The sequence below is a fragment of the Lethenteron reissneri genome, chromosome 34 (genome assembly GCF_015708825.2).
Source record: "Lethenteron reissneri isolate LAM-NWPU_2019-01 chromosome 34, ASM1570882v1, whole genome shotgun sequence".
Taxonomy (NCBI): Eukaryota; Metazoa; Chordata; class Hyperoartia; order Petromyzontiformes; family Petromyzontidae; genus Lethenteron; species Lethenteron reissneri.
The window spans coordinates 6,200,212-6,214,735 of NC_083812.1; the positions used below are offsets into that span (position 1 = coordinate 6,200,212).

The 14,524-nt window shown below is 40.9% G+C and overlaps 1 protein-coding gene across 1 annotated transcript in view; it reads right to left on the reverse strand.

Moving 5' to 3' along the window:
• The window catches only part of LOC133350606 (long-chain-fatty-acid--CoA ligase 1-like), a 40,658-nt gene that overhangs the window by 21,142 nt on the left and 4,992 nt on the right, over positions 1 to 14,524 (reverse strand). The window contains exons 2-4 of the mRNA XM_061565130.1: positions 8,255 to 8,457; positions 4,888 to 5,005; positions 2,925 to 2,989 (exon numbers count right to left, since the gene is read on the reverse strand). Of these exons, the coding sequence (XP_061421114.1) occupies positions 2,925 to 2,989; positions 4,888 to 5,005; positions 8,255 to 8,452 (381 nt within the window). The 5' untranslated portion in view covers positions 8,453 to 8,457. The remainder of the gene's footprint in view (positions 1 to 2,924; positions 2,990 to 4,887; positions 5,006 to 8,254; positions 8,458 to 14,524) is intronic.

The following is a 14,524-nucleotide window of genomic DNA, read 5'->3' on the forward strand; positions in this document are numbered from 1 at the left end:
TCTTAAGCATCTTGAGATGCGATTGCGTTTACACTATGCAAAATATATAGTAATGTATCAAGGATTCTGGCGAGTAATGTGACAGGGCATGTATGCAGCTCTTCTTTCGCACTGTACGTAGCCAACCGTGCTAATGGGAGGTGCAGAGAATGTTGGAAATTGAAGGGACTAATGTAGAAAAAGCAACTGACGAAGAAAAGAAGTGTAGTTGTATTCAGTAACTGTGCAAGGGCTGGTGCTCAGATGTCGTGCTCATATTTATAGTGTTCCAAGAAGTGTTAAGTTAACAAGCGCGGCTCGTCAAATCCGTCTATGTATCTATAGAAACACCAACAACCGTTTAACTTCAGCATTTGCTCCCTTGTGATAAGACACTGAGAGCATGTTGTTGCAATTAGCATTGTGTATAAAAAATATAATATATTGAGGCACTTATGGAACATAAGAATGTTTTAAAGCTCTTAAAATTATGCAATCCATAAATATTACATGGCTGCAAAGCAATTATAATAGTTAAGTGTGTAATTTATTTGTTTGCAGCAAAGAACATTCAATAATATGCAGTCTCTCAACACAAGCTCCATAGATGTCAATGAATATTTGAACCACATTGCAGTTATGCGGCCAAACTCAGGAATGTGGCTGCCAAGTTAATGTGCATAAGTCTGAGCTTCCGTCAGAGATGTAAAAAAACAGTGAACACAGGGCATGTGTTTGTGTCGGTGACCATGGGACTGCATAGCATGAGCTCAGGGGGAATTTTCTATTGATGGCAGTTCAGCTGTCATGGGCATGAGCCGCAAAAATCTGTGTTTTTAGAAAGGAAGTTGGGGATTCGCAGCTGGGTGCGACATGCTTCACTCCTAAGATGAGTGCAGAAGTGATCGGCCATACCTGTGTTTAGTATGAAGCTGTGTACAGTACAAGTGGATTTTAGTTTCACTTCTCTTGTTGTGGCAAGGGGCTTCCAATTTTATCGTGAGCATTGAGAATACTTTCACAAGTTCATGTTTTAAAAAGAGAAACAGAATGGCACTGAATGAAACTGCATTGTAAGCATCCCAAGCTGGTGATCCCCCAACAGTAGAACTTTTGCCACCCCCCCCCCTTTGTATCTCTTATTTCAATTCTGTAAAATAACAAAACCCATCAACAACAGAAACAATTAATGCAGGCTAGAAACAGACAGATTGACGACACAGAGGTATGCATCGCATGCACTTAAGCTCTGAGCCTGACCCAAAACACCAGCTTAAAAGAACTGAAAGTGTGGCCAATTTGTCGCAGACCACCAACTCAAGGAATTGAGAAAATGTGGCATCCCAACAGGCAGCAGTAAAGCGAAGACTCCTGTATACCAGGTTTCTTACTCATTACAACTCATTAGTACAGCAGTCAATGTTTGCTGCTGCCATATGACTCGGCATCACTGCTGCCTGCTGGGATTGCCACAATTACTAAACTCTATTTGAGCTGGTGGCATAAATGACAAAATGGCTATATTCCGTTATTTTGAGCTTGTGAAATACACACCTTTGCGTGCAATTCAATCTCTTTCAGCTCAATTAATTTCCAACCTGCATTTATTATTTGTTGCGATGGGTTTTCCTGTCAGTTACATTTAAATTGTCGCTTCCTTTAAGCAAGTGCTAATGAGGTCTCCATAGTGTAAAGGTAAAAGTTCTCAACATATGGGGGCTCCCCAGAGGCATATTGGCAGCAGCAGCGAACATTTCTAAACTGATGAGATAGGAAATGAGTTCTAATGAGAATGCGTCTTTGCTGAAATGCTGCGTGTGGATGGCCACATTTTCATAACTTTATTGAGTTGGGTGGTCTAAACCAGTACTTCGACACTGGTGTGCCACGAGCAGACAGAAGGGACGTGAGGGGGGGGCATTTTAAGAAATCTTCCCATCAATTCAACTGCCGCGCTGACAGATGAAATTGAACCGGCAAACACTATTTCAAGTCCAGCGTGTTAAACCATTACACCGCGGCAGTCGCATTCTGAAAAGTGCTAAATAAATAGCTAAAAAAGGCCAGAAAGTTATTTGTTAGTTCAGTGTGCCGCAAAGATTGAGCAACTTCGAAAGTGCGCAGAGGAATTAAGAAGGTTGAGAAACACCGGTCTAAATGACAAAATGGCGAGATTCAGTTCTCATCAGCCAGTGGTTTGGATGAGTCTGAGACGTTTTCACAACTGGACATCTGTGGAAACCAACTTTGACATCTATGAAAAAGAGCTTGATAACTCATCGGAGTCTTCCAGTAAAAATATTTATTCTGAAGCGAGACACTCACATTTGTGTGCCGTTAAATCCGTTTTCTTTTCGCACCTCCGATTAGTATGGTTGGCTACGTACGATGAGAAATAACTTCAACGTAAATACACACAATGTTGCTGTTGTGATGGGTTCTCTCATCATTTACATATTTGAAGTATTGTTTCCTTTAGCCAAGTGACAATATGATCCATGTTTTAAGAGTTCCAAGAGGCACGTGGCAGTGCCGGACATTGCTGAACGTGCTGTACTCATGAGTTATAATGAGAACTTGTCTTTGTTTTACTGCTGCCGATTGTTGACTGCACTCTCAATTCTATTCAGTGCTTGTAAGCTAATGGATAAGGCTTTTGTACATCCAATGCACACCTCTACGTGTGGCGAAATCTATAATCTCCTAAAACTTCAATGCTATTACACTGCCGAATCTCTGTAATCCTCTACTCCAAACACAATTTACCACTACACAGAACTCCTGCACACACGTGTATTTTTGATGGATATTTGTATTTCCTCTTCTTGTTGTGACCGACAGCAGGTCTGCAGACACCACTTCCCTCTATTATTCCTACCCAGATTCCTACCGCTCTCTTTCCAGATCACCAGTCAACCCGTGTTCCACCGCCAAGATGTTCTCACCTCTTTGTAAGAGATCCACTCGTAGGGATGATTTGGTTTCCTGTGGCCAAGGCACGGTCCATTATCTAAATTGCAAGAGCAGCACAATATTTTCGGGATTAACGATTTATAAACGCACCTTGCTTGTGGCAAACGTGACATTTGTATAATTTGGGGCACAATGATTTTATGCAGAATATTCGTGTTGTTTTTAAAACGGTCATAACTTTTATTTTTAAATGCCATACATCTTGTTAGCCTCAAATCAACGACATTCGCAATCGCACAACATACTTTCATTTTCACTCTGACATGAAGCATGCACGATACTATAACTGAAGTCCTTCCAATATACAGAAGCCACTGGAGCTATGCACTTTTAAATATAGATTGAAAATGAATTTCAAAATTTTTTGTATTTAGTTTGTTGTCCTTCCCCGCACCTCCAATTAGCACGGTTGGCTACGTATGGTGCGAAAGAAGTTAAACATACATACATGTGAAAAGTTACTTAGTTCAAGTCATTTTATATATACTGAATTTTAACACAGAACAAATTATCGAGCTATGAGCCTCAGAACAGTTTGTTTTATTTGGTGAAGCAGTTTCAGTACAGGGTGACATGTTCCACTGACATGGGTCTCTGCTTGAGCTGCACTGCAGCTCTTCAAGCAACAAAGTCACAATTTAGTAGTAGGTTTTTACCCTTTAAACTGGTACAAAACTGACACCTTTATACAAGGCATCATGTTTGCAATAACCACAACACAAGTAGTCAAAATGCAAACAAAAAGAAACAACTCTGATAATGATATGCACTGTCCTTGAAGTTGATTGGTCCACACCCGAGACAGCTTTCCTTAGAGCCTAGTCTCCATTGGTGTTGGACCAGATGACACCAAAAGGCATACAACACCAATGGAGACTAGGCTCTAAGGAAAGCTGTCTCGGGTGTGGACCAATCAACTTCAAGGACAGTGCATATTATTATCATTATCAGAGTTGTTTCTTTTTGCTTGCATTATGACTAATTGTGTTGTGGTTATTGCAAACATGATCCCTTGATGCCTTGTATAAAGGTGTCAGTTTTGTACCAGTTTAAAGGGTAAAAACCTACTACTATATTTTGCCACTGGTAAAGGAGGTCCTCATAGTGTAAAGTCACAATTGCCAGGAAATTGCAAGGCCAGCAACAACCTTTCGCTTATAATAACAGAAATGGCTACAAAGCAAAAACAAACATCTGAACTAATATGGAAAAATAAAATATTTAAAACGGGGAAGTAGGGCATTGTCAACCTAGATTCGTGTTCACAGTCACGGCTTTGATCAGTCTTTTGACGATTGGTTGCCAAAATATGACCATCCTATGTCTTTTTCTGAATATATAATTTCCTTTTTGTTTGTTGCGAACCACCTTTGGATGACACGAAACAAGCAAATATGGTAACAATTGATTTAAAGCTTTCGTGACTGCAGGATTTCCCTCTTTGGGTCTTTGGGTAAAGGCACAAAATAATAGATCACGACGTTTCGATCGCAACACAGGCAATCGTCTTCAGGTGAGACGATTGTAATGACTAATGATCTTCACTGCTTGCAATAGTGAATTACACCACGAGCTAAAGTTAACATGAAAAAAACAAATACTCTACTTGCCATGATAATTATTTTGCAGCTAAACACTGCCCATAAAAATAGAATTAGACAACGTCAGCAGCTGTCTCGCCAATGGATGTGGGTCTTGTTTTTAGAGGTCGATAAGGATACCCAGAGACACTGCTATTAAGAGTAAATGAGCTCACTATTACAGTTCATGTAAAACATATCGAACAAAGAAAAGGAAGGCAATTACAACAATAAAAACGTGTTCCGATGGGAGACCAGATGAGTTCAAGAGTTCATTTTTGAAACAATTGGTAGTGATACATCCATTCATTTTAAAATACCAAAACACAAAGACAAAAAAGATCAGGATACTCACTGCTCATTCGAAGTCCTCTTTGGAATACTTCATATCCTGTGCGGGCATCCTCATAAAAATACGTGAAGAATGTATTGTCGTCTGGTACAAGTGTACTCCTGCGCACGTACTCCAGGCCCTGGCAAGGGGACAGGGTTTCAGCGAACACATGCGAAGAGAAATTTCCTATCACCCAGGGCTCGGCAGAAAGTTTGCCATACACCACTGCCAGCACCATGTTCTAGGACATCGTAGGTGGTTCTCCTAAATCATGGAGTTATTATGGGTGCCTGCGTAAGTTCAGGTCACATGGCATGCCATCATTGTCAATGCATTCGTTTTGATACTCCACAGAATTGGCACACATTGCTGAGTACTAAATCATTTGCTCAAGCACAGAAACATATTAATTCATTCACTCACCATCATCAATGAGCATTTCTGCCTGGTAACAAGTTATTGTAATCATTAATGACAGTAAATACATAAAGGTATAGAGTCAACATCATGGTGCCGAGTTGAGTAGCTTGCACCAACATGATTATAAAATATATCAGCAGGACAGGAATCGATGCGCCGCCCACGCATTAAGAGCAAAGGAGTATTTATCATTTTAAGTTGGATATCTAAAAAGCAAAAAAAACTCATGATTTGTGAGCTGCAGAATGATAAAAGCATCACCCACATAATTGACCAATATCAAATGCAGTGCCTCAATGCGATTTAGAAAACAGGAACATTTGAGAACAGGAGATGTCTAAAGTTCCTGAACTTCACGGCCATGAGATGTATTGACAAGAGTACATGCAACATATATAAAACTATGTGCACACAACAGTCTGATGCAAATGCATCCAATTTAAAGAACATAACATTTTAATGTTTTTGTAATTCAAGCCCTAGAATAATACCCCCATAAACAATCCAACTAATCAAGGCAGCTAACACCAGTTAAAGTCAAGAGGTTTAATCCTTATTCCAAGGTTTCTTCCACTTACACTGATATAGATTATCTCCAATGACAAAGCATGTATTACAGGTAAAGTTACCAATGAAGACGAGTAGGGGAAAATAATGGTAAGAGGTCGTGGAGTGGTAAGGGACGTCACCAGAATTGTATGCATCTAAAACGTTTTTTTCTGGACCACTATTAAATTTAGTTTCTAAGGTCAAAAGTGAACAAAAACCATTGGAAATTTCCTTACCTGATTTTATGTGGAGGGCATGGTGGATCGACCATATAATCCCTTGTTTACTAAAATAATTGGCTCATTTTACCAGCGGTAAAGAATGGCTAAATTTGGATAATAGGAAGAATCTGTTCCGTTCCTGGGGGTTACACTTCTTGGCCACGCAAGGGCTCGGATAAGCGGTACTGCTTGTGGCAATTGTTCGCTGGCAGCATTTTTCATACGTTCACCAGGCTACTCCCGAAGCGGATTACTGAACTGCGAGTCACTTAATTAATAACACGGGCAAGTGAACACACCTATCGGATACCAGGGCAAAGCCCTTTTAATGACTAGCGAGCAATAACTTGGCAGAGAACCACATGGGACATGCATAATGATGCTTTACGCCAATGTTTTTTTTGAGGAACCCATTCACCCAGGCTGTCCACTCATAACAGTGCTACACCTGGGGCACACTCACACAAAGTTGACGGTGTGCCTGCTCTTTTGCACACATAAAGGTGCACATTCTGTTAAGAGCCATTCTAGCATGGGAAATGCTTGCTTGGCCAAAATACACACTGCTTGCAAAGTAAGAAACTACTTGTAAACAGAAGACTGCTTGTTAAGCGCTCAGCAATCATGCCTTTCTTGGTCACGTTAACAACTCATGGGCTTATAAATGTGTCCTGCAATTATTTGGAACACATTGGATTAATTGCCTTGTTGATATACTAATTTAAAAAAACATTACCCTTGCTAACAGCTATTCTTCTGCCAGTTGTTGGTTATTATACTCATTATTTTGTACCATGTTAAAATAAAATGTATTAAATGTGTGTGCAATATTGTGACCATAGATAGTAAATTCTAGAGGATCCCAGCGACTCACTCGCAGGAAAGGATGTTTACATATTTTATGATTGAAGGACGAACTAAGTTCAACTTTTTTTATCAAACAAGTATAAAAAGTGTCAGCTCACTAGGTTCAGTATTATTAGGAGCCAATGACTGAGGCACCCTGTGACATTGAAAACAAACTTTCTGGCTATACTCCAAATATTTATATTATCTTTTTTTAGAATGTATGTCCATCTAAAAAAAAAGCCAGAGGAAAATAGTTGGGATAAAAATGTCTCGGCTCTATTCCCATTCGTGCCGGTGGAAGGGAGGTAACAAGAGATGCTTGGGTGACGTCATGGACATTCAGCTGTGTCACGCTCGGCCGCTTGGCGTGGCCTGCAGGGTGTCCCTATTGATTTTTTTGGTTGTAACTTGCTGACCCTGTGCCCCGACCGGACAGCTGTGAAAAGAGCTTCATAGCCCATCAAATTTCTCCAGTCTAAATAAATATTCTGATTCTCATGTCTCTAGCCTCTAGTAGGAAGGATTGTACGGGTGGCCACAACCATTACAGGGATCTGAATAATCAACCACAAAAAAAGTAGTCAATTCAAATGTTTCACAATCGTATAATCAGCATAACAGACTCATGGTCCCAGCTCTAGTCTTCATCGTATTTTCAGAAGATTTAAGTTTTGTGATTGTTTGGCCAAGTGTGGAAGGAAACTGGGGCAACAAGTAAACCCATGCAAACAAGGGGGTGAAAAGCTTCAACTCCGCACACACTTGGCCACACGCGTACAAATGTAATCCAACCCTGCCAAACCCATGTGATGATGGGCACTTTAGCGAAGGCAACCATGACTGTTTTTTCTCAGAATTCAGAGCGATGAGCTAGCACTGCTGAGATCATATGTTAAAATATGGGCAGCTTCCCACGATTAAATGTGGTTTCTCTAGTGTTAATAGAGTTGATGGTTTAAATCTGGTCACCAGTGACTGCGCAAAAAATGATATCAAATTTGGTTTTGTGCTTAAGTTGGCGACATTTCAGCTCTGAGAATTATGCATATTAGTCTGACCGTCATGCAGCAATCTCATAGTAGAGCTTGCAGGAGGGTCCCTCTCACAACTGTGAAAATAATAAAAAGGCCACTTCAAATCACTTTTTAAGAGAAGCCCTAAAAAAACATTTCCCCCCACCTGTTCTGGACACATGGGGGCAAGCTGCACTGTGGAGATTTCGGAATGAATTCTTCCTTTTCACAACACGACACCGGTAGCACAATTGAAATAAGTTGTGAAAAGGGGAGGGTGGCGGGGTGGGAGGGAGAAGGTAAAAAAAAATCGTAAGAAGCAGGAGGTGACCTCACCTTGACGGGTAGAGACTGCTTTGAGAGGTCACAGGGTGCGGACAGAGCGCGGGGTCGCGTGGCGAGCCAGTAAGCCGTCATGGTGCCCAGCGCGCCCAGCCCCATGAGCGCCGGCGCCGGCAGCGAGCGCACGTACTGACGCACCTCATCCAGCTCGGGCACCCGCAACGTCTTCAGCACCTCCTGAGCAGACTGCATCTTGCCTGCGGTACACACGGAACATTGAAATTATTTAAATTATTTTGCTATACATTTTCCACGTGATAAGCCACTTTGTTGAGATATAAATTATGACCAGGTCGCTTCTGAAAAATAAGTTAATACCCGAGTGGGCTTTTCCTGGTAGGATGGGGATGGTTTAATTTCATTTGTATATTTTTTGGGCGATTTGTTTGCCTTTCGTATACTTTGCACTAATATCGTGTTTTTGCATTGTTTGTTGTTGTAATGTTCTTATCCACCAACTCGACATCTGTGAAAAAGAGCTTTATAGTTCATCGTATTCCTCCACTACGAATAAATATTCTGGTAAGCAGTTGGGCGCAATCGTTTCCTGCAGTCAGGACTCGCGCACTGGCTATCATTCAACATGAGCCCAATTACGGTAGACACTATTATCCGCCGTGGCTGCTGGGGTGCATCATACTGTGTGTAAAGTACATAATGGCACGAATCATTTCTGGGTTACTCATCTTGTCGGTGAAAAATAGAAATATAATTAATTTGGGGTTCCAGTGACACAGATAAATGTGGTTACAGTGGTAATTTATTTTAGACAGGCAGTAGGAACGACTTTGAGCCTCGACTTGAACAGGGGCAGGATGAGCACCACCCTTATGCGCAAACTAAGACATTTCAAGAATTGAGTGTAATTTTTTGAGAAAAAAAAGTGAACTGTAGGATGAAGCAATTTCATTTATTTTTTGTTAATTTCAGTTTTATAATCACAATGTGCACATTCGCCCATTTTCAGAGAACAAAAAAGCAATCGGTGCATCTTTGCCAAAGTCAACAGTTGTGTATTAGTTGTTTTTATATAATGTTGTAAAGCACAGCGCACAAAATGCCCTTTCTACCACAATTCATATTGCAAATGTTGATTACGGCTGCACTTGCAGAACGTTGGTTATTGCATTGGAAGGTGAGGGTTCAGCATAAGATCGCATGCTAAATCTGAAACACAATTCGACTGCAATTAATGTTGAACGTGGTATAATGTGCTGGTTTTAATAAACAAAAGAATAAACAAAAAATATCCTGCGATACCCACAGCCGATATACGGAATCTTGTTGGCCATTTAAACATGACCAAAACAAATGCGACGAGTCAATTTATTCAAAGTCAGAGAGAAGGTAACCATTTAAAAAAATAGTTGCATAATAAAAAAAGTTTTAACTATTGGCAGCTTCAGTTCCAACATAAAATTCAGGAGCACGAAATTTTCTTTTCAAATACAACCATGAGGCAGACATCCAATAAAACTCTATCCAACAGTCATCTGTTGACCAACTCTGAGAGAAACCAAACACTTCAATTTCAACATATAAACAAAACCAATCTAAATGTAGCAATGTCCCGGATACGAGAACCCTAATGAACCAGAGGAACCTTTCACCTCAACCCATGAATATTAACAAAGAGCCTTTTCAAATCCTGGCAATCAATTGTCAGGCCAGATCAGCACAATTGCCACACTGCAATGTTAAATATTTCAAATGAACGTGCCCTTTTGCAGCTACAGGTTACTCTATGGCAGGGGTCGAGAATCAAACTAACAAGCCATTTCTTTCGATAATAAATAACGTCACGAAGCAGTCCTTAAAGAGCCGCATGCGGCTCCGGAGCCACAGGTTGCAGACCCCTGCGCTATGGGGTGGCTCTCTGTGTGGCCTTTACCCCAGAATGCCAATGGGCAGACAGAAACAAAGGTCATTTAGGGCATTGAATTGCAGGTGCAAACCGGCAATCCGTCCCTGTGCTGCAGCCTAAAGTTATTCTTACTCCAGTCAGACGGCCCCCACCCCCTCAATACCAGCCTCACTTACCTTTCACACAGAATGCAGCCAATGGAACAAAGTCATAAGACCATCACACAGCCGACTAGAGATTCCGTACGTAACTTAAAGCTAAACATAGTGCTGGGCGCACGGTCAAACGTCCTCTACCAAATTAAACGCTCAGCATACCCTCACCATCAAGGCTTAAACAATAATTAAAATAAGCAACACCTGCATGCAGTGCAGAGGTGAACGTACATACATATTCACCATTACCATCTGCCTCAATGGAGTTTTCTTTGAGCATGGAAAAATAAGTTGCAATGGTCACATTCCTGCTATGCACTGCTTGCATTGCAGATATAACTCGTACACATGCAGCTTAGATTCAGTGCCTCCAATTTGACAGTTATAAAGGTGATAAATTCAAGCGAGAACAGTTGTTACCTTGCACAATAATATTGCATTAAAAATAAACATTTGTAATTCAAAGACTTAGACAATTGCACACCATCTGGAATTGTAACTTTGCAAGGAATTACAGAACTGTATGAAAAAATACCACTTCTGTTATGTTATTTCAATAAAACGATTTTAAGTTGGAAATCAACCAAAATTTTTTTTTTGTCATACATTGAAATATCCCCCCCCCCCCCGAAGCTAACATAATGTTAATTTAAGCAACGAGTTTTATTAAACCAGGGGTCATGGGAGCAAGGTCGAGTTGTTTTTGCAAGTATAATGTATACGACACACAGCTGTTTTGCTCAGTGAAGCTGGTTGGGGGCATTAGTCCAAGGCAGCTCACACTAGGATCACATGAAAATTTAGGGGTGAGCAAAGTGCAAATTCTTGCATTGAAGGAAAGCAGTATAAGAGAAGGCTGCACTTGGTAAATTAGACAAACTCCTGGCTTAAATATACTATTATATTTTTGTTTTCAAATACTACAGGGATAAACAATGCAATTTTGCACAAGACAATGTTGAATATGAACCCTATTATTATATGTTGGTACTGGCAATGGAGGTCTAATGATGTAGATGCTTACCCGAGCCCTCATTACTTTGATAGTGCATTGTCTTTGAGCTGTACACCTTTTGGCATCCTCTGGTCTAGCACCAATTGAGACGAGGCTCAAAAGAAAGCCGTCTTTGGTGTGGACCAATCAGTTTCAAAGACAATGCATATATTATCAGTGTTTTTTTTTTGCATTTTGACCACAAGTATTTGGTTAATTTACACATTATTCCTTGTAAAAAGGTTTCAGTTTTGTTGCCAGAAAAAAGGGGGGACCCCTATTATTATGCTAATACTGTAAAGGATTTGTGTGTTCAGAGCATAATAGTGTCTTAAGAAATCCCAGTGTTACAGACTTATGAATGACACAGGCATTAAAGGGTTTACCTTTCGTACTGTTGGTGCAAAATTGCACACAATGCACTGCGGTTGAATGTGGTACCTGATTTACCCGTACCTTAGTTAGAATTAAGTTGTTTAAACCTATAATATGTGGTATTGGATTTCTGAAACGAAACGAATTGAACACCGTGAACAAACATGACAACCCATTGACAAGCACAGTAAGCATCGCAGCAGTATGCGGCCAAGTGTAGATATCCACAAGGGCACAGAGACCTTAACCCACAAATCAAAGTTCAAAAGCTTAACAGAGCAGAAATGTGTTTTTCAAACCTTGCAAAAAAATGTGCACAACATACAAATAACACAACCCCTTGATAGACTATGGCCTTTTGCCTTGAAAGAAACGATGTGATGTGTGTAGTGCCAGGGATAAGAGAACTGTGAGATGGTGAAGGGATTTGCTGGGGTCATAGCCAGGATTTTTAAGTTGGGTTCTTACAGGGATGGTACCCAATTTAACATAAAACATGTTTTTAACTTGAAGTCATTGTAAGCTCTGGAGATTCCTGACGTGCAAGTAGTAATGAACCCACACGAGTTAACCGAACATATCTCATGGCACTGTCTAAGCCAGGGTTTGGATATATTTTCTGGGAGGACGTGAACAATTACCGTGTGATGGCAGGAAACGCCACATTACACGTCATATGGAAAGATGTTATTACATCACACGGCAGTCTCTTTATTGTTGAACTCACTTTCATCTCAATATAACTTTTGTATCTTTACGTCTTGGAGCTTCCGCTCTTAGCAGGCCATTTGGGCTAGATGTGACCATGCAGCTGATGGTGGAAACACATTCCTGCGGAGGGAGCTGGTAGGAACGTTGGGTTGCTCGGTCAATGGCCAGGGTCAACGGCGGCGTGGTGTATTCCGCAAATATGCCCGACTGTGAGGGCGGGCACAAGCCAGCGTGAGTAGGTTAAACGTTGAGTTTTATAAGGGCACCACGGGGTGACCAGCCCCTCCCCACCCAGCCCCACCCCACCCCTCCCCACCCAGCCCCTCACCACCCAGCCCCTCCCAACCATCCCCTCCCTACCTCCCCACCCTCCCCACCCAGCCCCTCCCTGCACGACTGACGGACACAATAACCCCCCCTGTGGGCTGGTGTAACCACGAGGTTCCTACCAATAAAAACGTGGTCTAGATCGAGAACGGAGTTGAGCATTAGATTTCTCTCTCCACTGTAAGAGCACTTATTTGTAAGGGTGATGTGCAGAAGGGGGTGGAGACGAAAGCAATTTCACACACAAAACCCGTTTTAAACTAGGAACACCGGTTTATTTTCTTGCTTATTTGCCAATAATCTCCACATAGTTCTGTTACAATTTGTTGTGCACACCCATGAAGTGTTTTTTTTTCACATGAGCACCTATGCATTTATAGTATCTAACACGATTAATAAAACAATTATCATGGCGCTACACATGTTATAGCAAATCAATCAATATAGGCCTGCTTTTCCGAACCGAAATCGGGTCGCGGGGGCAGCAACTCCATCAAGGCCTTCCATCCTGTTCTCTGCCAGTGGCATCAACCGTGGCTCCCAGATCGGTGGTCTCTCTTCGGCCAGGCGCATCACCCGGTCTCTGGTTCCTAATGCCTGGAGGACATCCTTCGAACGTTTCCCGGGGGAGTCTTTCTTCGGCATCCTTAGCATATGACCCCATCTCACCGTAGCTGGCTTTGCTCCACGCTCAATAGTACAGATTCGATATTATAAACACATGTTATAAAACATTAAAGTTCATAACCAGGCAAGTGTCCATTACGATCGTAAAAAATGTGTCAAAGGTTAAATTATGTGCAAGGAAAAGTACTGTACAACATGGAAGCGCAATAAGCATAATAAATATCAAGATAATAAACCCAAAGTTCACCAGGAAAGTAGCTATAAGAAGAATGATAGAATTAGCTCCAAATGAACAGCCAAATTTACTAAACGAGTATATGCACATCTACCAGTTGGGAAACCAAAAGTAAGTCAAAGGTGAAGAGGTAAAGAAAGGTCATGAAGGTCACGTTGTTCAGCAGTCACAGATGAATCAATATAAACTACGTGCAGCAAAGTTAAGACAGATTAGCGAGATCATAGATATATCTTTTTATCACACCATCCAAAGTTCAGCTGCCAACTTGTACATAGGACTTGCAGCGATTTAAATGCGATGTCAAAAGCTCAACTTCTTAACGGCTTGAAGAGAAAGTTAAAAAGGCAGCAGCAAGAAACAAATATTTTGCAATATATTTAAAAAAACCAGCCTACATTGGTGTCAAGCTTGTCGACAACACCTCTGAAACAAGTGTTGCGGAAAAACCCTTGCGAGGGTAGACAGCCGTTAAGTAGTACTTACTCTACGGTATTCACTATCATTAAGGTCATGGTGCTATTCATGTCGGCATTCCAGGATTCAATTCCAAAATGTGGAAAGTTAATCATTAATAATATTACTTTTAAATACCTTGTGTCTGGTGTGTTTCGAGTAATATGTATTACTGTACTTTTAGAATGTACAAGTTTCAATCTGAAATAGGGATAATAATTGCAAAACAATTTACAGTAAAGGTAACAATTAAACACTTGGGCTATGCAATACAGAAAAACACTTTGTGGTTAATTGAGAGAAACTAAGCTGCTTTTAAACCCATTCATTTTGATAAAATATATACATCGTCAAGTATAAGTTTTTGGATTGGTTGCTCATGCGTAACTTTTAAAAAGTTTCAACTAACGTTTAAAATGTACACGTGACCACCTTTAACCCATTTTCAAGGTTGGCGTTCCTTTGCCAAATCCAGAGTTATAGCGGTGAGCACTGTAATTTTATACGATGTAAAAACGAA